At 56.4% G+C, this 26,078-nt stretch overlaps 1 protein-coding gene across 2 annotated transcripts; it reads right to left on the reverse strand.

Moving 5' to 3' along the window:
• Positions 1-145: 145 nt before the first annotated feature.
• On the reverse strand, positions 146-25,013 carry ERBB2 (erb-b2 receptor tyrosine kinase 2). Of its 2 annotated transcripts, none has more exons than XM_080679872.1 (27): positions 24,738-25,013; positions 18,406-18,557; positions 16,981-17,194; positions 16,081-16,215; positions 15,528-15,596; positions 15,227-15,342; positions 14,973-15,114; positions 13,618-13,737; positions 13,182-13,308; positions 10,962-11,035; positions 10,785-10,875; positions 10,397-10,596; positions 9,909-10,041; positions 9,735-9,825; positions 8,330-8,490; positions 6,097-6,144; positions 4,673-4,811; positions 4,474-4,596; positions 4,140-4,238; positions 3,676-3,861; positions 3,384-3,539; positions 3,219-3,294; positions 2,761-2,907; positions 2,287-2,384; positions 1,955-2,143; positions 1,421-1,673; positions 146-1,292 (listed from the first exon to the last, which is right to left on the reverse strand). In XM_080679872.1, the coding sequence occupies exons 1-27, from the start codon at positions 24,808-24,810 to the stop codon at positions 922-924; spliced, it is 3,783 nt and encodes a 1,260-aa protein (XP_080535998.1). In that variant the 5' UTR covers positions 24,811-25,013; the 3' UTR covers positions 146-921. The 2 variants fall into 2 exon arrangements, with proteins under 2 accessions (XP_080535998.1, XP_080535997.1); XM_080679871.1 differs by lacking the exon at positions 24,738-25,013 and adding an exon at positions 23,711-23,818.
• Between the last annotated feature and the right edge of the window lie 1,065 nt (positions 25,014-26,078).

Here is a 26,078-nt window from a genome sequence, read left to right on the forward strand (position 1 = left end):
TCCCTCTCCCCCGCCCCCCATCTCATTACGGTGGGTGGCCTTAGGGATTTGTGTTTTCCTAAGCAAGAATGATTTGGTTGAGATCAGTTATCCTCAACTCCCAGATCCCCCTCAACCCAGAAGCCAGACACTGGAAGATAAGCTTCTCAGTCAAGCTTCTTAAAGTTTACTAGTCGCTCCCTCCAGGAAAGGATGAGTTGAGTGTATGTTAGGCGGCAAGCAATAAGGCATGGCACAGAACTACCCCAGGCAGAGGCTGGTGCCTAGCTGTTTTCCAAAATGTATTTGCAGATGGAGAAAGTGGGTGTGGAGAAAGAACATCCCCAACCCCAGGGACCACCCCCCCCCTTTACAATACCCACTCTCCCCGAGTCCTTATTTTATCTTTTTTTTAAAAAAAAACAAAACAAAACAGAAAAAACGTAAGTAAAAACAAAACAAAGAAAGCACTCTGTACAACGACTAGACCTGGGCACTATTGCTGTCCCCTTCCTCCTGGGGCAGCACTAGGCCTCAGAGACAGTCTCTGAATGGATAGTTCATGCCCTCGACACTTGTTTTGGGCCTCTTCCCCTCCTAGCCCAGCTCCCCTGAGTCCTTCAGTGCCAGGGATGTGGAAGGAGAGAGCCAGGCTGGCCTGCTCTCTCTGGTGAGGAGATTGTGGCTGTGGCATCCATTGTCCCCTGCTGGGACAGGACTCCAGATTAATGAAGACACTCTTCCGGATGCTGTCTCCTCTTCCAACCAGACTGAGCTCCTCTGAGCCACCTGGGAACTGGAATAGGAAGGTCCCTGGCACGGCGGGCTCCACTGATATGGGCCAAGGGCCCTTTCCCCACGTTGTCCTGACACAGGCCGGAAGTCAGGCCTTCCCCTCTCCCCGTGGGTTCAGCAGGGCCTGAGCAGACTTGGCCTTTTGGCTCACACTGGCGCATCGAGGCCCAGGTACTCAGGGTTCTCTGCCGTAGGGGTCCCTTCAAAGGCGCTGGGCAGAGAGCCACGCTCTGATGGGTCCTGGTCCCAGTAATAGAGGTTGTCAAAGGCTGGGCTGAAGACGGGAGGAGGGTGGGGCTGAGGGGCAGCCCTACCGCGGGGTGCCAAGTACTCAGGGTTCTCCACAGCACCCCCAAAGGCAAAAATGTCTTTGACGACCCCATTCTTCCCAGGGGACAGAGTCTTGGGTGAGAGAGTCTTGGGCCTTTCCAGAGTGGCACTGGCAGGTCGAGGAGACGGCAGAGGGCCCTCTAGGGGTGAGGGGGGCTTCAGGCGTACCTCTGGCTGGTTCACGTATTCTGAAAGGGCAAGAGAGGGGTTTTGTTAGGGAAAGAAACCCATGTGTCCAAGCTACTAACACAGCCCCCACCATGGGCCCCCACCTCCCCCACCTCCCAGTCTCTCAGCTCAGGCCTGGATTCCATACCTGGCTGGGGACTGCAGGTCACAGGGGCGACATAGCCATCAGTCTCAGGGGGCAGGGGTACTGTGGGGTCCTCACTGTACCGCTGTAGAGGGCTGGGGTCATGTGGGGAGAGGCTCTGCAGCCCCTTGGCCGCCCCCATTCCCAGGTCGCTCTCAAACACATCAGAGCCCGCCCCCTCTGAGGGTGCCAGTGGAGATTTCGGGGGCTCCTCCTCAGAGGGCTCCAGCCCCAGTGTCAGTTCACCACCGCCACTCTGGGGACAAAGAGAGAGAAGGTCATGATGGCGGAGTCATTCACAGATTTGAGATGGAGACTCTATGGGAGGTGACAGGGTCACAGGAAATAAATAGAGGTCCCCTTTGGGGTATGGCACAGTCACCATGGGGAGAGTGGGGACATGGGCTGGAAGGCAGCAGGAATCCTTAAGGAAAATGGGATATCCGTGAGAAGTGGTGGTTCGGGGGCGGGGAGACCTAGTCCATTAGGGTCAGGAGAGGTAACCACACCCACCAGAGCGTGACCAAGGGCACTGACCCTGGTGGAGGAGCTGCGATGCCTGCGGTGGGCCGTGCCCCCCGCACCCGGGGCAGGGTCTGGGCAGAAGAAGCCTTGCTGGGGCACCAGGTACTCCTCAGCATCCACCAGGTCCCCCATGTCGTCGTCCTCCAGCAGCGATCGGTAGAAGGTGCTATCCAAGGGGCTGGCAGGGCCCAAGTCCTCATTCTGGGGAGGAGGGAGACAGCGTGGCAGCCTCTCCCCAGCCCAGTGCTCGGCCTCCTGAGGAAGGCTCAGGGAGGTGCTGTGCAGGAGGCAAGGGGCCGGGCTGCGAGGCCTGGGCCCCAGGGAGGTGGTGGATGGTCCAGTACCTGGATAACCACGAAGCGCTGGGGGTCCCTGGCCATGCGGGAGAATTCGGCCACCAACTCCCGGAACCGAGGCCGGCATTCCGAGTCAATCATCCAACCTGGGGGCGGGAGGGAGCTCAGCATCTCAGCCCCAGTGGCAGCCGGTGTGCGGCCCCGCCCCCTCCCTCTCCAAGCTTGTCTAGTGATTCGAGTCCAAAGCTCTTAGGTGGCAGAGACGAGGTACCAGACACATTGAGAATCTCTATAAGTTTGCCCTTTTCATTTTGCATCTCAGTCTCTTTCTAGCTGGGTCCCTGGAGCGTCCCTGGACTGGTACTGTGAAAGGGAAGCGAGACCCCTTGGGGGTTCCTGTAACCATGCGGGGCCTCTGGGTCACATGCGTTCTGTCTTGGCCCCCTTCCCTGTTCCTTGGAGAGTCTCTACCCGGAACCTCCCACCCCGCCTCCAAGCAGCCAGCACAGCTTCACCACGCACATTTGACCATGATCATGTAGACATCGATGGTGCAGATGGGCGGCTGGGGCAGCCGTTCGCCCTTCTCCAGCAGGTCAGGGATCTCCCGGGCTGGGATCCCATCATAAGGTTTGGCCCCAAAAGTCATCAGCTCCCATACAGTCACACCTAGGGCAGAGACAGGGTTGAGACGGGCAACAGGAGGAGCTTTAGCGTCTGTGAGTCCCATAGGCTCTGCCCAGGAGCCTGGCACCCTGGGGGTAAGAGGGGAGGGATGTATTGCTAGAGGGCAGGAGCCACCTTTAGTCCTTCCCCAACCCCTGGACATGCACAGACCCTAGCAGGTTGAAGCACTGCGGTCCTCCCGACCGACGTTTATGCTGAGGTGTCTCCATTCATTCTCATCCTTTCACCAACATCCCACCATGGACAGGACCATGGCTCCTCGTCCACCCCTCCCCGTGCTGCCCACCACGCACCGTAGCTCCACACATCACTCTGGTGGGTGAACCGTCGGCGGAGAATGGACTCCAGCGCCATCCACTTGATGGGCACCTGGGAGAGAAGAGAAGTCCTTGAACTAGGTGTGCTGGGGGAGGGGGTCATTCTCAGAGTGCTGCCACAGGGCCCAGACCCCGCTCCACCTTGCCCCCATCTGCGTGGTACTCCGTCTCATCGATGTCCAGCAGCCGAGCCAGCCCAAAGTCTGTGATCTTGACGTGGTTGGGACTCTTGACCAGTACATTCCGGGCAGCCAGGTCCCTGTGCACAAGCCGCACGTCCTCCAAATAGCTCATTCCCTGGGATCGGAGGCATCCTTGTTAGTTAGGCTCTAGTCTAGCCACACTCTCCCCGGAAACCTCCCCATCCCAGCCCTGCGTGGGGGCAGGCTTGCTCTCAGGAGCACCAGGACGCGCAGACCCCCTGGGTGCATACCTTAGCAATCTGCACACACCAGTTCAGCAGGTCCTGGGAGCCCAGGCGCCCGCGGTGTTCTCGGACGTGGTCTAGGAGGCAGCCATAGGGCATGAGCTGTGTCACCAGCTGCACCGTGGAGGTCAAGCAGATGCCCAGGAGGCGCGACACATACGGGGAGCCCACACCGGCCATCACATATGCTTCCTGGGGGCAAGGGTGCACACTGAGGGGGGTGGGAGACCACAAACCCCGACCACCACGCGCCCCTCCTGAGGGCCAAGGTGTGCCTAGGGGGCCCCCACTGGACCTGACCCCATCTCACACCAACCAGAGCCACAGCCCACAGAATGGGGAGGTGAAGCGTCCAGGTTTGGGGCTAATACACGTGTCTCCTTAAACCCCAGGGAAGAGGGAGCCCAGGGCCCAGACCTGCAACCAGGGGCCCTCCCGTACTCCCGGCTGGGAAGGGTGGAGGGACTTACATCCAAGATCTCTTTGTTGGCTTTGGGAGATGTGTTTTCCCTCAATACTTTGATGGCCACTGGGATCTTCACATTCTCCCCATCAGGGATCCAGATGCCCTGGGCAGAAAGAGGGAGATGTGAGCAGGAAACGGCCGGTCCAAGAAGGTCCTTCCTTGTGTTTCCCCACCCCTGGGCCAACCGCACAATTTACCAACCTCACCAATCCCTTTCCCCTTGTTCCAGCCTCGATTAACTGCCCTACCAAACATCACCGCCCCCAGCTCAGAACCCTTGGCCGCACCCCAGTGCACCCTCTCGGACCGCCCACCCCAACTTTGGCCCCACCCCTGACCTTGTAGACTGTGCCAAAAGCTCCGGATCCGAGCACCTTCACCTTCCTCAGCTCTGTCTCTTTGAGGATCCGCATCTGAGCCTGGTTGGGCATCGCTCCGCTAGGGGTCAGCGGCTCCACCAGCTGGGAGAGAGGGTGACCCTGCATCAGTGCCTGGGGGGCTGGGCCGCAGACCCCAAGCAGGTAGGGAGGCCCTCACCTCCGTTTCCTGCAGCAGCCTCCGCATCGTGTACTTCCGGATCTTCTGCCGCCTTCTCCTGATTAGGATACCGAGGACCACCCCCACGACCATGACCAGCAGAGTGCCCACCACGGCAGCAATGATGGACGTCACAGGGCTGCAGAGAGGGGCCAAGGTCAGGAATTGGGGAGCAGCCTTGGGTAGAAGGGCTGAAGGGGCCCCAGGGAGGCGCATGAAGGTCACTGGGGTTTGGAAAGGGAATTTGGAAGGGTGACCCACAGACTTCTACCCTCTGTTCCCCGTTTTAAAACCTCCCTGGGCTCCCTACTGCCTCCAGGATCAAGTCCAAACTCCTTGCTAGATATTCAAAGCTCTCACCACCCACCTCTCCAAACTGTCTATGCTCTTGCCCCGGCTCAGCCCAGGATTCTCAACAAAAACCACCAAGGAGCTTGTTGAAATGCACACGTCTGGAGCCCCGCCCCCCGAGATTCTGATTGTGGGAATGGGGTGGGGCCCAGGAATGTGCACCCAGTGATTCTGATGTTCTAGCCAAATTTTTCACCCACAGGTCATGGTTTCCCACACCTCCCAACCTTTGCACATGCTGCTACTTCTGCCTGGACCACCATTTCTCTGTGGGATCCCCTCTCAGACTCAGCCTGGAGTAGCTGGCACTCCTGAGCGTTGACCCTGCATTGCTGTCCTCCCTAACCCCCTCCCCTGCTTGGCCAGGGGCTGGCGCATTGCAGACTCCAGCGAACACTTGCTTCACAGACAGATGACTCCCTAGGACATACGTCAATCTTTTTCTCCCCAGAGCCCTTCCCCCAGCTCCCCACTGCCCAGAAGCCCAGTCCAACCCTGTGGCCTGCTGGCGAAGGAGGGCCCATGCCCTCCAGATCCAGCCCGAGCCTGACTCACACTTCACCCTGTATCCCTGCTCTGTGCTGACTAACAGCCACCACACCAGAACCTTCCAGTAAGCACAGCCGAGGTTTTTCCGACACTTCCCCACGATGCCACTTCGTTGCTTTCCCCCTAAGGCAGGTGACGTACCTGCCCCTTTCAAGGCCTGGCTCCAATGCCACCCCCTCCTTGAAGCCTGCCTCCACCCCCCTCCTCTCCCTCAGAGCTGCAGCTGCACTCTCTTCTCAATCTACCTGGAGTCCCGGGGTCCCTTACGAGAAGTCTAGCTACTCAAGGGTGGGAGGTACTGGGAATCTTTGCCATCTTTTCCTGTTCTCAGGCCACAAGCATCCTGAGCAGGTCCTCCATCCACTGGTTGAAAGTAATTGGAAGGAGGGTCCACAGTGGAAGAGTGGGCAGGAAAGGGTCATGTGTCATGTCAGGACGCCCCCCCCCCATTTCAGCAGTGACCACCCAGGGGCCGGTGGGGGACTGGGGAGCAACAAGGGGCATGTCCTGGGGACAAAGCTGACCTGGCTCTCTGCTCGGCGGGGCAGCCCTTCTCATCGAGGTCCACGCAGCTGCAGGAGAGAAAGACCTGTCAACAAGGCTGGGCACCACCTCCTGGGCTCCCTCCAGCCTCCCAGCAACCCCAGAGAGGGGTGTGGCTGCGTGGTTATCCCCGTTTGACAAAGGCAGAAACTGGGCTCAAGGTCATCAGTGATCTTCCTACCACCCCACAAGGGGGTCCCTTCCAGCCGGGGAGCCCCCTGCCCCTGTCCTCCTGCACCTCCTGCGGTGTGTCCTATGGGGGCCCCCAAAGGAGCACTGAGTCCCAAAGCCCAGCCATCCCCTCCCCGAAAGAAGGCCAGGGCAGTGAACCGGCCCCACTTCTGCAGAGGGCAGTCGGCGGCACCTGTGCATGAACGTCTGTGACCCAGCAGTCCCCCCTCTCAGGGTGTGCCCTAAAGATGCCAACGCTGGGGGGCATGCCCAAGATGTTCACTCCCGTGCAATAAACTGCCAAAAATGAAAGTAAAAATAAAGGCCCTGGCCGGGTAACTCGGTTGTTCAGAGCGTCAGCCCGAGACACCAAGGTTGTAGGTTTTCTTCCCATCAGGGCACATGCAAGAAGCAACCATTGCATGCATAAGTCAGTGAAGCAACAACATTGATGTCTCTCTCTCTCTCTCTCTCTCTCTCTCTCTCTCTCTCTCTCTCTCTCTCTCTCTCTCTCCCCCCTTCCTCTCTCTCTCTAGAAAACAATCAATCAATAAAAATTTTAAAATAAAAAAGCCTAATCAATATCCCTCAGACAGGGACATGGTTAAATAACACTACATCCACGCTATCACTCGAGCAGTTCACAAAAGGAGGAGGTAGATCCATGTGCAGTCGCAAGAAAGCACTTCCAGGGCACACCAAGTGGGCTAGTGGGAGGGGGGGGCAAAGTGCAGGACAGTATCCCAAGGCTGATCCCACTCACAATAAAAAGTGCACACACACAAAAGCCCAAACTGATTATATGGGAGTTGAAATTGCTGTTTCTTGCGCATCTTTGACCTACAAACACAGCAATCTTTTATGACTCAGCCCAACATGTTTATGTGAATGTGCAGAGAAAAGCCTGCATGAGGCACACACCCCAGTGGATCTGGAGGTTCTCCCCAGGGAGGGGGAGCAGGGGCAGGGACCGAAAGGGCACGTTCGCTTTGCAATGTTTATACTTCTGAATTGCTGAAAATGTCTGTCACAAGGATGCATTCACGTATTTCATGTGTAATTAAAGACAGCTTTGTGAAGAAAAAAAAAAAAAAAGAATAGGGTAGATCACCGTGTTCGGACATGAAAAAACATTGCAAGATTCTGTCAAGTGAAAAAAAAACCATTTGCAAACAATATGTGTGACGTATGGTCTACGAAACCATTTTGGTAAAAAAAAAAAAAAGGGCCGAAACCTGTTTGGCTCAGTGGATAGAGCATCGGCCTGCGGACTGAAGGGTCCCGGGTTCGATTCCGGTCAAGGGCATGTACCTTGGTTGCGGGCACATCCCCAGTGGGGGGTGTGCAGGAGGCAGCTGATCGATGTTTCTCTCTCATCGATGTTTCTAACTCTCTATCCCTCACCCTTCCTCTCTGTAAAAAATCAATAAAATATATTTTTTAAAAAAAGGGCCCTAGCTAGTTTGGCTCAGTGGATAGAGCCTCAGCCTGGGGACTGAAGGATCCCGGGTTTGATTCTAGTCAAGGGCACGTGCTCAGGTTGATGCAGGAGGCAGCCAATCAATGATTCTCTCTCATCATTGGTGTTTCTATGTCTCTCTCTCTTCCTCTCTGAAATCAATAAAAATATATTTTAAAAATTTTTTTATAAAAAAAAGTTAGAATACAGATAAAAACAACTGGAGAACAATAATAGACATACATATATATATAACATGTTATAATAATATATGTTAGAATGCACAGATAAAAACAACTGGAGAGTATAACATGTTAGAATAATATATATGTAAGCATGTACACAGATAAAAACTAGGGCAAAACACTATAAATGATTAACAGTGAAGACAGAACTGCTAGCAACACTAGTTTATATTTCATATTTTAATAAAAAATTTTAACGTGTTGCTTTTGTGATCAGACAAAAAGGGGGTGGAAATTAAGTCTCAGATTTTAGCAGAGCAGAGTTGTCCCCTTTTGTAATGCCGCAGAGGCTCCTGGGACAAAGCCCGCCTTTGTGCAGAAAAGGGCCCTCAGACTCACGAGTGGGTGCAGTTGATGGGGCACGGCTGGCACGTGCCCTCCTCATCGGGGAACTTCCAGATGGGCATGAAGGAGAGGTCAGGTTTCACGCCACTGGGGCATCGAGCCACACAGGAGGGAGAGTCCTTGTAGTGGGCGCAGGCCATACACTGGTCAGCCTCCTGGGGAGGCAGGAAGGTCTGTGAGGGCCTGGGTGTGGGGTGAGGCACCTGAGTCCCCTCCAAGCTCTGACAGCCACTCAGCAGCACTTTTCACACTGCTCCTGGGACAGCCTACACCTGCTGTGTCTACTGCCCCTGCTCTTCATCCAGGTCCGCCCACCCCACCCTCACCCCACTCCCCACCCCTGCTTCAGAGCTTGATCCCTGAGCTGCGGGCTTCCGATGAAGAACTGGAAGCCAAGGAAGGGAGTTCACTGTCTAGCAGGGGTCCTCAAACTACTGCTTGCGGGCCACATGCGGCCCGCCGAGGACATTTATCCGGCCCGCCGGGTGCCGCTGCCTGTCCTGCTTAGCAGCCGACTCGTCCCAGGCCCGCAGTGCGCATAGGAATTGGTTCATAGTTTTTTTTTTAAACTATAGTCCGGCCCTCCAACGGTCTGAGGGACAGTGAACTGGCCCCCTGTTTAAAAAGTTTGAGGACCCCTGACTCTAAGGTATAACAGCAAGTAGTAATAGTAACAAACATGTAGACAGCCTTTCCCGGGCTCAGGCACTGTGCAAACCCACCTTCACATCAATTCTTCCTATACCCCAATGAAACAGGCACTAGTATGATACTCGCTTTACAAATGGGGCTGGAAGTAGGACCTGCATTTGAATCCAGGTAGTCTGATGCCTCAGCCCACACGTCTAACCAACCACCTTGGCACAGCCACAGCCAAGAACACAGGCTTCCACCCAGCCAGCGAGGCTCAGTGGTTGAGCGTCGACCTATGAACCTGGAGGTCATAGTTCGATGGCCAGTCAGGGCATATGCCGGGGTTGTGGGCTCGATCCCCAGTGCAGGACATGCAGGAAGCGGCCAATGAGAGATTCTCTCTCATCATTGATGTTTCTCTCTCTCCCGTTCCCTTCCTCTCCGAAGTCAATAAAAATATTTTTAAAAGAACGCAGGCTCCCCTGGGATCTCTGCACAGTCTGAAGGGTCTCAGGATCCACCACACAGCTCACAGTCCCCAGCATGGAGTCTCCTTCCACCCCCTGCTGTTCCACCTCCTGCTGTTCCACCCCCCGCTGTTCCACCCCCTGCTGTTCCACCTCCCGCTGTTCCACCTCCCGCTGTTCAGGTCTGAGCTCAGGGCTCTCTCGGCAGATGTTTCACCACACTTGGCCAGGTCCCTGGCAGTCTGCCCCAGCCCACCCTTGCTTCCCTCCACCCAGCTCTGAGCCCACCAGCACCTCACCGATCCTAAGCAGGTCACTGAGCCATTCTGGGGCTGGCACTCGGGGTGGCAAGGCAGACAGTTCCTGTCCTTCACATACTCCCTGGGGAGCCTGTGAGAGAGGGATGCGGGTGAGGGGGTCTGGAAGGAGCCCTGTGCACCCCCCCCGCCCTCCCCCTGCTCTGCCCCGCATACCCCTGCAGGACCCGGCACTCCTCCACGCACTCCTGGCCCCGAAGGAACTGGCTGCAGTTGACGCACTGGGTGGGCCCCGGGCCCCAGCAGTGCCCGTGGGCGCACAGCGGGTAGCAGGCCAGGCCCTCACCCACTGCAGTGAGAGGAAGGAGTCAGAGGGGACTCTTAGGGAGGCTCAGGTTCAAGTGAAGCAGGGGAAGAGGCTGCGGGGGTGGCTCTGGTGGGAGGGGTGGGATAGGGCCTGGGCGATGCAGGGAGAGAGAAGAGTTCTGAGGTCCCAGGAACAGAGGGGGGCGGATGCCGAGGCAGTGAGGCAGGACTCAGCTAGAAGCCATGCCAAGGGGTCAAGCCGGCCAGAGCTGTGTCAAGGGTGGCGCCCCAGGGGCGGGCAATCTGCACAGGGCTCCTTCCAGATTGCTGCTGGTAGGGCCCCCGGGCACTGTGTGCTGGCAGACGGGGAGCGGGCAGCGCTGGGCTCCCTGTCTTACCGCACTCAGCCTCTGGCCGGTTGGCACTGTGGAGCAGGGCCTGGTGAGGGTTCCGGAAGAGCTGCTCCCAGGGCACCGTGTGTACAAAGCAGAGGTGGGCGTTGCGGTGGACGAGGGCCAGCCCACTGCCCAGTTCCCGCAGCGAGCGCAGCCCCAGCCATCGGATGCCCAGTCCTTGCAGGGTCAGCGAGTAGGCGCCGCTGCGGGAGAGGCGTGCTCAGCTGCAGGGTGGGCAGCACATCCCTGACCCCTCCCCCGTCGGCAAGGGCTGCCCTCTCCTGCTCTCCCCATAGAAAGGCTGCCCCTGGAGCCCCTGGGGAACCGGAGGCCCCACATGCCCACACGTCTCCCAGCGCCCCCCTCCAGCCCTCCTCATCCAGGTGCTCACTCGTGCAGAACGCGTCCCCGGATCACTTGCAGGTTCTGGAAGACACTGAGGTCAGGCATGCTGTCTGGCCACGCTGAGATGTACAGGTAACCTGCAGGCACAGGGGGAGGCTAGGGTGTGGGGACAGGATGGTGACCCCCCAGCCCCTTCCGAGCAAGACGCAGGGGCAGAGCCCACCTGTGATCTCCTCCAAGGTCTCAAACACTCCGAGCTGCTTAGGCTCTAGGGGGGCGGTGTTGGAGGCGGGGTCCCTAGAAGAAAGATGAGAGGAGTGAGCAGGGCCAGGAGGGAGTGAGCACAACCCCCAGGGCCGGCCCTGCGCCCTCTCCACCCTCCCCTCTATTAATAACCGCACTTAAACCCTCTGCTCAAGCCCGGCTGTTCCCATCTTGAGCTACAAAGCCCAGGCCCCAGTTTGGCAGGACCCATCAAAACAGTATTTATATCCTTTGATCTAGAAATTCTACTTCTAGGAATGTGGCCTGGAGGGACACTGGCCCCTGAGGCACGTCCAAGGCAGAACTGTCTGTAAGAGCAAAAATTGGAAACGACCTAAGCACCCATCGGTACATAGGGGAGCTGTTAAATATAACCCCGATCTCTCCAGGCTACAGACAAAAAGCTGGCATCCAGGAGCACTTAGTGTGTGCCAGGCACTGTTCTAAGAGCTGGTGCATATTAACTCATCCAAACTTTATAGCCACTTTATGAGGTTGGAACTACTTGTGCCCCCATTTTAAAGATGAGGAAACTAAGGCACGGTAAGGTCACATGAACAGTAAATGGTGGAGCCAGGTTTCAAGCCCAGGCGGTCCGGCGCCCAGGCCGGGGCCCTTAGCGACCACCTGCTCCACAGCTGTTGAAAGAATGAGGCAGAACCGTCACGACCAGCCCCCAAAAGGAAGGAGCAGACAATACCCACAGTATGCTCCAGCTCCATGTACCTAAACCAACCCCCTCCCTCCCCAGCAGAACTACGAAAACCATGTTTCTGGCCCTGGCCAGGTAGCTCAGTTGGTTCATACACCAGAGTTGTGGGTTTGATCCCCAGTCAGGCCACATGCAATAATCAACCAATGAATGTATGGAACAACATATTGACTTTGGCTCTCTCTCTTCCTCTCTCTCTAAAAATCAATAAATTAAAAAAAACAACTGAAACTATGTTTCTCCGTGTGTCTAAGTGCATATAATGGTCTAGAAGACACACAACCCGTTAACAGTGTCTCCTCTGGAAAGGGCAGTAAAGGTGGAAGAAGTGTTGAAAGGAATTTTCTCCTTTTTATTGAAATACTAGAGGCCTGGTGCATGAAAATTCATGCACTGGAGTGGGGGGGCGTCCCTCAGCCCAGCCTGCCCCCTCTCACAGTCCATAAGCCCTCAGTGGTGGGAGGTGACCTGGCGATCTGGGGAAGGCGACAACCCCATCACACCTCTGCTGCTGCCACTGCCAGCAGCGCAAGCCTCAGCCAGCCCTGGTTACCTGAGCCTCAGGCTGGCCCTAGGTGGCTGGGGGCTGAGGGGACTGGGGGACTCTGGGGGTAGGTGCCATGCACCTGCCCCCCCCGCAGGGCTGAGGGGACTGGGCGCCGCCATCTTGTGGCTGTGGGCACCTCCACCTTTGAGGGCATGGCAGTCAATTAGCATATTCCCTCCTTATTGGCTGTGGGTGCCACCATCTTTGTGAGGGTGTGACGGTCAATTAGCATATTCCCTCTTTATTAGATAGGATAATTCACATATAATAAAATGCACAGATTTTTACTGGACAATTTGATGTTTTGACAAATGCATTCATTCAAGACTCCACTGCCCAATCGAGACACAGAACATTCCCATCATCCCAGAAATTTCCTTCCTGTCACTTTCCAGTCGCCCCCATCCCAGGACAACGCTGTTCTGACTGCTGTCACCAGGGTGGTTTGGCCGGTCTGCAACTTCACATAAAGGGAATCACACAGTGTGGACTGTCTTGTCTGGCTAATTTCCCTTAAGATAATGTTCTTGAGAACATGTATGCAATCAGTGTGTTTCTTTTTGTTGATGAGAATTTCATTGTATGGACAGATCATCATCAATTTGTTCACATACTGATATACATATGTGATTTTTCTAGTTTGGGACTTAGGAGATAAAGCTGCTATGAACTCAAGGAGAATGTAACTTGGCCTGGATGGCTTGACAGCCACACAAGTGCACGTTCACGGATAACATGTCATTTATGGAAATAACACCCCTCCCAGAAGTCCCCACTCCCTCTGAATTCCAGGCCTCCCACCTGTCTCCTGCCCCCCCACTTCCCCACCAGATGCTGCCACTTCTGGGTCTTCAGGAATCGGTGACTGCCCTAATATTGTCTCTGACCATTGTGCCCAGCCTTAATTGGCATTTCCTTACCCCTCAAAGCTCTCTGGCAGAAACGCCAGGCTCCCAAAGATCTTCTTGCAGCCGGCAAACTCCTGGATATTGGCACTGGTGACTGCCCTCACGTCCCGCAGGTGTTCCATGCCCAGCCCATAGCACACTGTGGGAGTGGGCAGGTGAAGGGGCCATCTCAGCCCCGGCAACGGGACTGACCAGCCCCCACGTGGACACCAGGAACTCAGACTCCTGGGTCCTGTCCACAGTCCCCTCTTAGGGCCACATGCCCTCTCCCCACACTGGCAAGATATGGGGGAGCTTGTGAGACTGATCTGGGGGGGAGCAGGGCAGAGTCAGTGGGAGACAAGGACTGAGTCCCAGGGGGGTCTGAGGAAGTGGGGACAGTGGGCGAGGCCAGGCGGGGTGTGCAGAGGGCCAGGAACCACAGCATGGTTTGGGAGGCGGTGGGTACCTCGGGCACAGGGCTTGCTGCACTTCTCACACCGCTGTGTTCCGTCCTCAGCTGTCACCTCTTGGTTGTTCAGGGGACAGACCAGGGTGCAGGATCCCACGTCCGTTGACAGGTAGTTGTCTGAGGAGACCAGGATTGTGTGTCCACGTGCCCCAGCCCTTCACACCCCACCGTGAGCAGTGTCACCATGCCCGGGTAGCACAAAAAGAATGACGTCAGCCGCCCTGACCGGTTTGGCTCAGTGGATAGAATGTCGGTCTACAGACTGAAGGGTCCCAGATTCGATTCCAGTCAAGGGCACGTACCTTGGTTGTGGGCACCTCCCCAGTGGGAGGTGTGCAAGAGGCAGCCAATCGATGTTTCTAACTCTCTATCCCTCTCCCTTCCTCTCTGTAAAAAGTCAATAAAATGTTAAAAAAAAAAAAAAAGAATGACGTCAGCCAAAACTGGTTTGGCTCAGCAGATAGAGCGTCAGCCTGCGGACTAAAAGGTCCCAGGTTCGATTCCGGTCAAGGGCATGTAACTTGGTTGCGGGCACATCCCCAGTAGGAGGTGTGCAAGAGGCAGCTGATCGATGTTTCTCTCTCATCGATGTTTCTGACTATCTATCACTCTTCCTTCCTCTCTGTAAAAAATCAATAAAATATATTAAAAAAAAAAAAAAAGAATGACGTCAACCAGGACTGAAAGGCCCCTGAGCAGGTCTGAGCATTTACCACTCATGTACTCCGCACAACAAACCTAGTCGGTAGACACAGTGAGATTCCCATTTTGCCAAAAGGGAAACCAAAGGGGACTGGGGGACTCTGGGGGTAGGTGCCGTGCACCTGCCCCCCTGGTGGGGCTGAGGGGACTGGGCGCTGCCATCTTGTGGCTGTGGGCACCTTCATCTTTGAGGGCATGGCAGTCAATTAGCATATTCCCTCCTTATTGGCTGTGGGTGTCACCATCTTTGTGAGGGTGTGACAGTCAATTAGCATATTCCCTCTTTATTAGATAGGATAATTCACATATAAAAATTTTATGTAAATTACTCAAGGTTTTTGTGCTAGTGAGTGGAGGAGCCAGGATTTGAATTCATTCAAACTTTATAACCACCTTCTGAGGTTAGGGCTATTATTGTACCCATTTTAGAGATGAGGAAACTGAGACACAGTAGGGTCACATGACCACTAAGTGGTCTGGCTCCCAAGACTGAGCTCTTAGCTTCTACCCTCTCTGCTGCTCCTCAGCTGTTGGAAGAAAGAGACAGCTCCCCAAAGCAAGGGGCAGACAGTACTCACAACAGGCTCCCATTGACATAAACCAACCTCCCCAGCAACATCACTGAAACCCCACTTCTCCGTGGCACTCACAGGGACAGGTGGTCACACAGCTGGCACCAAAGGTGTAACGGCCCTCGGGGTTGGGCATGGACTCAAAGGTATCCGTGTTGTAGGTGACCAGGGCTGGGCAGTGCAGCTCACAGATGCCACTGTGGTTGAAGTGGAGGCAAGCCTGGGGGGACAGGCAGCGGGTGGTCACTGGGCTGCTTTTCCCTGATGTGCCAGGGGCAATAGGGCAGCAGCAGGCAGGGTGCCCCGAGGGGTGGGGCCCAGCGGGCACATACCAGGCAGTCAGAGTGCTTGGGGCCCGTGCAGCCGGCAGCACACTGCTCGTGGCAGCAGTCGGTGGGCAGTGAGCCCTTGCAGCGGGCACAGCCGCTGGCACACAGGGTTCGAGTCACTGTCAGGCAAAGGGCAGGATGAGGGCTGGGCGGCCACTCGGGCACCAGACCCTCACCAGCATCACCTTCTGGGGAAGCATCTCTGCCCCAGAGAGCACACCTGAGGTCCAGTAACCCACCCCTCCCCGTCACGTTTATTCCACCCAGCCGTGCCCCCCAGATCCCGTGCCTCCCGGAGACTCACAGATCTGACAGTCCTTGGCACTTTCTCCCCAGCAGTGGGAAGGGTTACAGGATGGAGAACAGGGTTTGCCTGGGGAGAGAACGGAGAGACAGTGAGACTGAGACCAGGAGGCAGCATGCACAGAGGGTGAGACCCAGGAGAACAGAGACACATCGAGAAACAGGGAGCCCTGGCCAGGTAGCTCAGTTGGTGAGAGCTTCCACTATGCCAGGGTTTCGGGTTCGATTCCCAGTCAGGTCTCGACCCTCAGTGGGGGGTGTACAGGAGGCAGTTGACTGATGATTCTCTTTCATCATTGATGTTTCTCTCTCTCCCTCTCCCTTCCTCTCTCTGAAATCAATAAAAGTATATTTTTTAAAAATCAATAAAGAAAAATTAAAAAGAAAAAAGAAGCAAAGGGAGACAGAACAAAGAGCCACAGAGATGAAGAGATGGCAGAGGCACCAAGAAAGAGGGAAGTGTTGGTGCAGGGTTGGGCTGTAACCAGGAGTTGAGGGGCGGGGGGCAGGGGCTGAGAAAGGAGAGGCTGCAGGCAGGGAGGAGCGCGGCTTACAGGCCCGCGAGCGGTTGGTGTCTATCTGCATGAGGGCCAGTTGGTTGTTCTTGTGGAAGATGTCCTTCCACAGAACCGTGTCCTGGTGGCAGAGCTGTGGGTTCCGCTGGATCAACACCCCTCCCTTCAGGATCTCTGTGGGATGGACAACAAGCTGTCTGTCAGCTTCTGCTCCCGCCCCCGGCCTTCTAAAAGGGGAGCAGGCTTCTTAAACACACCCCAGACTCCCCAGGAAACAGAGAGGACACCTTCAGCATCTTTTAGCCCTACCAGGACCATCCCCCGCCCCATCGCCCCCACAGACAGGAACAAACCGAGGTCCGGGAGGAGGGGGTTGTCCATATCAGGGTCCAGATGCCCAGGGACTCTCTCTTCTCCTCCCACCTCTGCTCGGTGCTTGTTGCAAAAAGAGAGACTGTGGAGTCTGAAACCCCGCCTCACCACTAACTAGCTGTGCAACCTCGAGCAAGTCACTTATCCTCCGTAAACCTGTTCTCTCATCTGTAAAGTGAGAATACCATTAACGCTCCCTGGCGACATCGCGGCATGACTGAAATAGAATCATGGCACGCACAGCCGCTGGCACGCAGGGTTTGGGCCACTGTCAGCCTCGGGGCTCCCATATACAGTTACACAGGTTGTTCACCACACACGTGTACTCAGCCGAGAAGTGGGCAAAACCACCCAGCATCCTCACTGTCAAACAGCGTGGGCTGGAACAAGCTGTGACTTGCCGGGAAGAAGGGAATCTTTTTTTGTTCTTCACAAGGACACCTTTCCTAGCGCCACCTGCATCCATCCAGAGGGGATGCAAATTCCAATCCACCCAAAGCCTCCTGGCTAGCAGCGGCCCTGGCCAGCTCTCCATCACCAGGCGATGTCAAGGGTGATGGTGACCACCTGTGAGGCTTCGAAGCTGCAGCTCCCGCAGCCCTCCTGGGGCGGCCCCAGCGACAGGAGTGACGACGTCCAGCCGGTCTCTGTTGTCCAGCACGGCCAGGGCATAGTTGTCCTCAAAGAGCTGGGTGCCTCGGATGATTCGCAGCCTCTGCAGTGGGACCTGGGTCACTTGGCTGTGAGCGATGAGCACGTAGCCCTGCACCTCCTGGATATCCTGGGAGGGCGCAAGGGAGGTTGGGGTTGAGGCAGGCCTGGGTCCTGAAACACTGCCACCCTCCAAGGCCTCCTCGGGGTTACCAAGTGCTCGGGGATCTTGGGCAGGGCCCCTATCCACGGAACAGTCCTGCTCTCTTCGTGTGTAAAATGGAAACCAAGGCCACTCCCCAAACCAGATTCCTGTATGATCAGGAAAGATAATGGTGGGGGGGCACTAGGTAAGCTGGGAGCGGGTGCCCCGCCCTCTCTGCTTCTCAGTTTCTTCGTCTATAAAAGGAAAGGCTTAGACCAGATGCCATCTCTGCATTGCACAGCTGGCCCCCACTCCAGGGCACCATGGAAAAGGCTCAGCAGGCTGGTTTCCACTGTCCTGCTCATGACCCTTTCACATACATTCCCCGTTTTATCTACAAAAAGGGGGAGTCCAAGCATGCCTATTGCTCCCAATATCCAGATAAGAAAACTGAGACCCAGTGCAGACAAGAACCTAGGCCACATTCGCATGGTTTGTCAGTGGCAGAACTGGCCCTGGAACGCACATTTCCCGCTACTCCGGGTGGGAGAGGGACAGTGGCTGGGCAGTTGGACAGGGGGAGGGGATCATGCTGGCAAGAGAGCAAGAATTTAGCAAAGGTTCTGGCCGGTGTGGGTTAATGGTAACGGTTCGATTCCTGGTCAGGGCACATGCCCAGGTTGCGGGCTCAATTCCCATTGTGGGGTGTGTAGGAGGCAGCCTATCAATGATTCGCTCTCATCATTGATGTTTCTATCTCTCTCTCCCTCTCCCTTCCTCTCTGAAATCACTAATATATACATATATATATATATATATATATATATATATATATATATATATATATTTAAAAGAATTTAGCAAAGGAACAGATGTGTTCCACCTAGAAATGTCCACAGCCAGGGGACCCTTTCCCCCTCCCCACATGGGAGTCCATTCTGTGGGACTCTTCCCTCTCCCCATGTGGGAGCCTGCACTTGTTCTTCAATAAATCTCCACCTTTGCTATTAAAAAAAAAAAAAAAGAAAAAAAGATATGTCCACGGCCAGCCACGCTACAGAGAAGGAATCAGCTGGTCTTGCACTAGAATGGATAGGGGTTAGATAGCAGAAGGGACTTCCAGGTGAGGAACCACCAGCGAGGAAAGAGAGGCCCAGCTGGAGGCAGGGACTGGCTGGGGTGCCCCTGGCTCTCACCTGCAGGAAGAAGAGGCTGGCATTGCCAGGCAGGTAGGTGAGCTCCAGGTTACCCTGCACCACCTGACAGCCCTGGTAGAGGTGGCGGAGCATGTCCAGGTGGGTCTCAGGACTGGCGGGGAGCCGCAGCTTCATGTCTGTGCCGGTGCACACTGGCGGGAGGGAGGAGGCGGGTCAGAGGGCACTGCGCAGGGAGCTTCTCCCCCCCCCCCCCCCCCCGGCTGGCTCCTCCACACTCAGTCCCCAGAGTCATGCCACCTTGGGCAAGGACCCCTCCTCCCATGTCCCTTGCACCTGCAGAAGGTGCAACAGCAAAAGAAAGTTTGCAAGTTTGGGAAGAGGAGGGAGCTCAGGGAAGAGGCTCCATCTGACTCAGCCCATTCTGAGCATCCGAGGGCCCTGCTGTGTAAGCCTTAGGGAGTTTGCCTCCCAATCCAGGGGGCTGTTTGCAAAGAAAGCCTCTTTGTCCCAAAGCCACGACTCAGGGCCAAGGGGTGAAAAATCCCCCAACGGAGGTGCCGATGAATCATGAGCCCTCTGGATACCCCCTATCTCTCTCCCAAGCAAACAAACTCCGGGTATTCTCCCCAGCCCATTCCAATGCCACCCACGTGCCAACCTCCTGGCAAGGGATACCCACCCCCACAATGCCACCCAGAAAGTGGGGAAGGAGGGTCAGCTGGACTCATAGCGGGGGCATGGAGACCACCAGCGGCCTGGCCATTGCAGGGACCTCTAGAATTCCCCAGAGAGACAAGGCGCATCAGACCCCATCTATGGGCATCCGGACCCAGCCTGCAGATCCTGGGCCAGAATGATGCCTACTCTGAAGGCTCCTCCTCCGGTACCTCACCCTTGCCACCTCCTCAGGGCAAGACTCCAGAAGCAGCTGGCACCATCGGTGCCACGAAACTCCTGCCACAAGAGCACTACGTCAGCCCTGTGTGCCTGCCCAGTGCCAACTATCAGCCAAGGGACATCACGGTGAACTGCCCCCAGGCCTACCTGGACCCCAGCTGGGTGTCCCTGAAACCAGACATGCCCATGAAGCCCAGAAATACCGGAAGGGTAAACTACCCCTGGTGAGGGGGCGCTGGGGGCAGCAGCTGGCACCATGCCTGCCAGCAGGGGGGAGATTAAACTGTCCAGTTGAACTTGTTTTTCTGCTCTGGTGAGAAGATGAATCACCTGGTGCGTCTTGCCCAGGAGGGTGTGCCGGGGGGAGTGGGCGGAGGGCACCCCCAGGTACACAGGCCCACAGGTGCCTGAGCTGCCGAGAATTCCTGCTGGTCCCCCACTCCACTTCCTACAGGCGACGTGCAGATTCAGGGGATCCGCAGGGTGGCTGCCCTCGAGGTCTGACACCAGGGCCCCTGCTCTCCCATCAACTTGGAGCTGGAGGCCAAATCCTGAAAGGGGGGCAGGTAATAATACCCCCTGCCTCCAGAAAGCTGGGCAAAGGCTTGTGGGGCCAGCCCCACCCTGCCCCCATTGCTTCCTGGGCCTCCTAGTAATATCCAGAGTGCTCTCTGTTCCCACCCCTCTGGGCAGATAGGGAAGGAAGCAAACAGGGAGGAAGGGGAGGGCCCAGAAATAGAATCAAGGGTCCCTCCCCCCAAGCTCCCAAAAGAAACAGGAGCAGGGTGGCAGGCCAGGCCCAAAATAACGCCCGCTGCCAGGACCTCCCCCAGCCTCCTCAGCTTCAGCTGCTTTGTAGTCACAGCTGTCTCCAGGCCCAGACCCCAAGGCCCTGGCCCAAGCCCGGGAAAGGGACCAGCAGCGCTGGGCCAGGGGCTGTCTCCACCCCCTGCAGCCCAGTTCGGCTTCCAAAGGACACCAGCTGTGGCAGCCAGGCAATAGAAAAACAACAACAATGGAACAGCGGGGGCAGCTGCATTAACTGAGGGCCTACTGTGTGCTCAGCAGGCACTCTGGAGGGAGCTTCATAACATCCTGCAGAGGCTGGGACTGAGACCTCTATTTTACATAGAAGGAAACTGAGGCGGACAGGGGTTATTCTCCCAAGATGATGAAGCCTGTAGGGAGAAGGATTTGAACTCATGTCCGTGTGCCTTTAGAGTCTACGTTTCTTCCACTAGGCCTAACTGCACACACAGATTAAACCTATACCCCACACAAACGTAAACACACATCAATTCTACCCTGAAAAACATTACAGGTGCCGGGCAGGGCAGAGTTGCTGGGTTGGGCAGGAGCAGAAAGAGTAGTAGCCCCACCCCACTAGTGAATTTGTTTGTGGCTCATTTGAGTCTGATTAAGACTTTTTAAGTGTTGGCAACAGGAGGTAAACTTGGTGCCCTGAGACCCACTCCCAGGGAGCGGGAAGCTTGAGTGCTAATCCCCGCATGCACACACCAACCTGACATAAAGCCGAGAAGGCCTTCCTAATACCTCCCTTACCGCCCCCTCCCTCCCCTTCACCAGGACCCTTCCTCCTCTCCTCCTCCCCATCTCCCCATGCTTCTGTCCCCACCTTCAGCCCCCATTGATTTTCTTGGCGGGGGGGGGGGGAATTGCGGGGGGGGAGGGGGGAGGAGGTCCTGTTCCATACAGGGGAGCTCATTGTTTCCAACACACCTGCCCCTTAGGAGCCACAAATAGGGCAGGGCACACAGTGAGTACTGGTGTTTGCTAGGTGGATGGATGGATGGATGGATGGATGGATGGATGGAGGGATGGAGGGATGGAGGGATGGAGGGAGGGAGGGAGGGAGGGAGGGAGGGAGGGAGGGAGGAATGGAGGGATGGAGGGATGGATGGAGGGAGGGAGGGAGGGAGGGATAGATGGAGTCTAATCAAGAGTCTCCAAACTAAAAGGGACCAGTTGAGGTCACGGTGTCCATCCCACTGCTGAGAGGCTGGTCACAGTCCCTCCCACCTGTCCCTCCAAATAAACTTCAAAGGTCAGGGTTTGGTCCCAGTTCTGGGGGTGTCCTCAAGTGGGTTCTCTCCTCCCCGCCATCCTTCAGGCCCAACTGCTTCTCTTGCTCACCAGCATGAAAGCCAACACTTCCTTTGGTTTCCATGAACACTACCTGCATTCCCAAAGCTCACCTCCCCCAGACCCACCGACCACACACCTGGTATATCAGGGGGCCTGGGCTCAGGGTCACCGGACCAGAACCCAGCTGGGCCACTCACTCTGTGACCCTGAGCATATCCTGGACCTCCAGGGTAGAGGCCAAATCAGATTCATCTCTATGGCCAGCAGTGCCTGTGACTTAGTAGGCCCTCAATGAATATTTCCTGACCTGAACTTAGCTATAAGGAGGGAGTAATAAAACAGTAACAACTCTTCCTTTCTGCAGGGAAGTTAAATGAGAAAATGAATCAAAAAGCAGTTTGTAAACATTACAAGGCTTGGTAAACAGAGCTGGGACAACACAAACACTGGCTCTAACTCTCCTACTCCTTGAGAGAGAGCACACCCTTCCCCCACCTCCTCTCTCTTCTCAGGGGTAGACAGGAAAAGATGGGGGTGTCACCCCAGAGGGGTTTCCCAGAGGCAGAGGGCGGGCATCTTTTTCCAGATCATTCCAGCTGCCCAGGGACAGGCATAACTATCTGGGCCCTACACCAGCTCCCCTAGCCCCAGCCTCAGCCTGGTCCCTCTTGCATCTAATGCAGCCATCTCCTTCTCCACCCCGCTGCAGCCCTCAGTCCCCTGCCATTCCAGGAGGCCGGGCCCAAGCAGAAGGCAGACATGAAGTGGACAGGGAAAGATGACTCCTAAGCCAAGAGGGGATCTGGGGTGTGCGGGGTGCCCAGCTCAGCCCCATTTTCTATAGCCTAGATCAGTGGTCGGCAAACTCATTAGTCAACAGAGCGGCAAACCGTGGCTCGCGAGCCGCAGTTTGCCGACCACTGGCCTACATAAGGAAGCTCATTCACCTGATTAACAGAGTAGCACCTCTACCCCAGTCTGGCCACCTGGCTGCCCCTGAGGCTTTGCTCAACTCATTCCTGTTCAAGAGAATAAGACTGACCAACTCCAAACACCTCCTCATTAGAAGCCAAAAATGCCCTGGACATTACCAGGTGGCTGGGAAGCCTTGGATAAGTCGCTTCATTTCCCTGAACTTCCGTTTTCTCCTCCGCGCTGCTACTTCACAGGGTTGCTGCAGAGATGGAGTGAAACTGTCCACGGAGAAGAACCCGGCATAGACCAAGCCAGCCGTGCATTTTTGAAAAGTGAAGGCAAGAGAAGTTCATATGGCAGAAGTGTGGGTAATTCCCCACCGAAAGAAAAGAAAAAGTGCTCTGTATTTGGAACGTAATGGATTTTCTTTTTGCATTTGATACTCTTTTCAACTGTTTTATTGTGAATATTGAAATGAGGTTTCTTTCCCTCAGTAGAGTCAAAAGAAGAAGAGTGTTGGGAGAATCATACAGGGGTTAAATGTGAGCTCTGCAAGATAAAAAAAAGAATGTGTTTGCTGCACTTTACAAAACCTGAACTCTAAGAGAGGGCCTCAGCAAAGTCCTGGGACTTCCCTTTCTCCCCACGTTCCTACCCTCAGTCCTGGATGTAATGGGGCTGGCCAGAGGCAGCTGGGTGGTGTGCTACCATGTTAACCACTCCCTGCACAGCACACCCAGCATCTCTCTCTGCACCCAGCAGTGCACCCTGAGGAGTGAGAAGACGGAAAGAGTCCCCAGTCATTGCAGAACCGACCCCTCAGATCCCAGCATAGCAGCAACCCAGCCACTCCCCACCTGCCCAACTCACAGGCCCAGGTGAGGACAGCCACTGGGCCTGACAGCCCAGCCTGGCCTCGCCCTTTTCAGCAGAAGGTCAGGGGTGAAGATGCCAGCCTGGGAAACAGGGAGGGAGGGATGGGCTCAAAGGAGAGGAGCCTCCGACCCGGGAGAGAAGGCGTGGGGCCACCTCCCGCTGTTTACAGCAGCACTGGCCCAGCACCTTCCTCGAGAGGGCAGAGTTCAACCAAGTCCCCAAGTCAGCAAAGAGAGACTTTGTGTTTAGCAGCACAAAGCCCAGACATACACACACAGACCACACAACTCAGGAACACCCTAGCATAGAGGCCCCTCAGATATCACAGCACTGCTCTGACCCAGGGGCCCTCCGGCAACAGACAAGATGACACCACCCCTTCTCCAGACACCAGGACCCGCTGAGACCACCCACCACGCCCAGAACCCCCTCCTGTGTCTCCCCTGCACCTGGGGATGCGGGAGCAGTGTCTCCCATTGCTCAAGGTAGACCCACAGTGCAATGTGTGGTGGGGGTCGCGCTGCCTAACCTCTTTCCGCCGGGTTCCCACCTGGAGAATGGGATACCGCGGCCTTCTCTCCGGGGACGGTTCTGAGGATGGGAAGAGGGAGCGCATGCAGAACACCATGTGTAGTGCCTGGCCCCGAGTGCATTTCCAGGTTCAACCGTTCTTGCATACAGATGGACAAATGGGGCAGGACCCTGAGCTCCCCCATCACCCTTCCCCGCACACAGCACGAGGGAAAGGCAGGGCTCCCCCGCCCTCGGCATACGCCCATCTGGCCCCGGCCCTAAGCCTCCCCACACCAAGCGCCCAGGTATCCCTCGCATAGAACTCTCCCACGTTACGCCTCCGACCAGGAAACCCACCCATGCTCTCCAACGGTCACAAAGCGCCGTCCCCGAGCTGGCCTTGAAGAAACTGATTCAAAACAAACGTCTCGCCCTCCCCCACCCCCTCACCCCCCCCACCCCAGACTCGGGGCGCGGTGCGACTGGTCACCCCCTCCTCCGGGCTCTCGATGGACAGGTTGCTCTCCCCACCTCCCCCTCCACACCCAGATCTCGCCTGAAGCAGGAGTAACTAAACCCAGCCGGCCGAAGAGGGGCGGGGAGGGGGCGGCGGGAGGCCAGGGCTGGAGGGACCCCCGAGGAATCCAGCCCCGGCCAGTCCGGAGGCGGAGGCTGCCAACTGGAAAGGCTTTGAGAGAGCTCGAGGGGGTTGCAGAAGAGGAACACACACACACACACACACACACACACACACACACACACACCCCACAGCGTGCAACACACCCTTTGAGGGAAACTTTCTGAACAATTCCAGAGAACTTTGCTGACAAGTTCCCGGAGTCTGGAAAGCGCCGGTCTCCTGAATGGGACCGCGGGAGGCGCTGCGGTGTAATTGCCCCCCGCACCCCCCTCCGCATCCCCTTCTATTGCCCCCTCCCCGCCGAGAGCCTGGACAGTCCGAAACTTCGGGTCCGGGAGCTCGTACGGCCCCCTCCGCCCGCCCGCCCGGGGGTTTCGGCGGGGATCCCCGTCGCGGCTCCCTGCCCTCCCCACCCCAGACTCACCTGGGGTGCCCGCGGCTCCGGGGGGCAGGAGGGCGAGGAGGAGCCCCCAGCGGTACCAGGCCGCCAGCTCCATTGTCCTCACCGCGGCTCGGGTCCCATGGCTCCGGCTGGACCAGGCTGGGGGAGCGGCGGGCGCAGGGGCCGGGAGCTCCGCACCGAAAGGGCTCCCCACGAAGGGGCGGGCAGCTGCCTGGGGGGCTCCGGTCGGCTCTCTAGGCAAGACGCAGGGGAATCTCAGCTCCACAACTTCATTCTTGTACTTCCTCGAGGCTGCCCTCCTCCTCCACCTCCTCCTCCGCCTGTGATTGGGAGCCAGCGCGCTCATCGCCCCCCCACCCCCTCCAACCACATTCCAGCAAGTCCCTGGGAGTGGCCACTCGCGGCTTCACTTTCTCCCTCCGCGCAGGCCTGGGTGCGTCCCTCCCAGCGCCGGGACGCCGGGGTGCCGGCAGCCGTTCCCACCCGTGTCCGTGCAGAACCCCCAAAAGCACAGGAGGCGGTTGCGCCCCCTCCCCCAGGAGTCTGGGGCAAAGGCTTTAGGCTGCCCTCCTCTTTAAGGCGCAGGTTTCATCGTAAACATTCCTGGCGAGTTTGCAGCCTACTCCATCACATGCCCATTGGTTTTAATATCAAATAATGGTTTTCCCACCCCATCCTTAAGTACCATTGATAGCCGAGGAGGGGTGTGTGTCGTGTTTAACTTGTGGCTTCCGGGACTCCCTGGCTTACCTTCTCGACTCTTTTAGGTATATTTTCCAGTCTGAAAAGCAGGGTTTAAGAGGGTCTGCAACTTTGGGGAGAGAGGGTCCAATTGGAGGGACCTCCCATTGGGAGAACATCCCTCTTGTTTCTTTACCACTGGGGCATTCAGCATCCATTTATCCAAGAGTCATCCAAGGGTTCCTGTCTGTCCCGTACCTTTCATTGGCAGCTCAAGTCCACCCCCCCCCCCCCTGCATTCCACCCCGAGCCCCTGACCCCATACTTAAGGCCAGTGGGGGGTGGATTGGGGGTGGGAGACTGGAAGAAAGACATGTTTTTGTTGGAAATTCCAACAAAACATTTCACGGGACATACAACTAAGTCTTACACTGACAAGTTATTCCTTTTTGATCTGAAATGCTAGCAGGTGTCCTCAAACTTTTTTAAACAGGGGGCCAGTTCACTGTCCCTCAGACGGTTGGAGGGCTGGACTATAGTTAAAAAAAAAAAAACTATGAACAAATTCCTATGCGCACTGCGGCCTGGGACCAGTTGGCTGCTAAGCAGGACAGGCAGCGGCACCCGGCGGGCCGGATCAATGTCCTCGGCGGGCCGCATGTGGCCCACGGGCCGTAGTTT

The sequence above is a fragment of the Plecotus auritus genome, assembly GCF_963455305.1.
Source record: "Plecotus auritus genome assembly, chromosome: 7".
In the NCBI taxonomy this organism is placed as follows: domain Eukaryota; kingdom Metazoa; phylum Chordata; class Mammalia; order Chiroptera; family Vespertilionidae; genus Plecotus; species Plecotus auritus.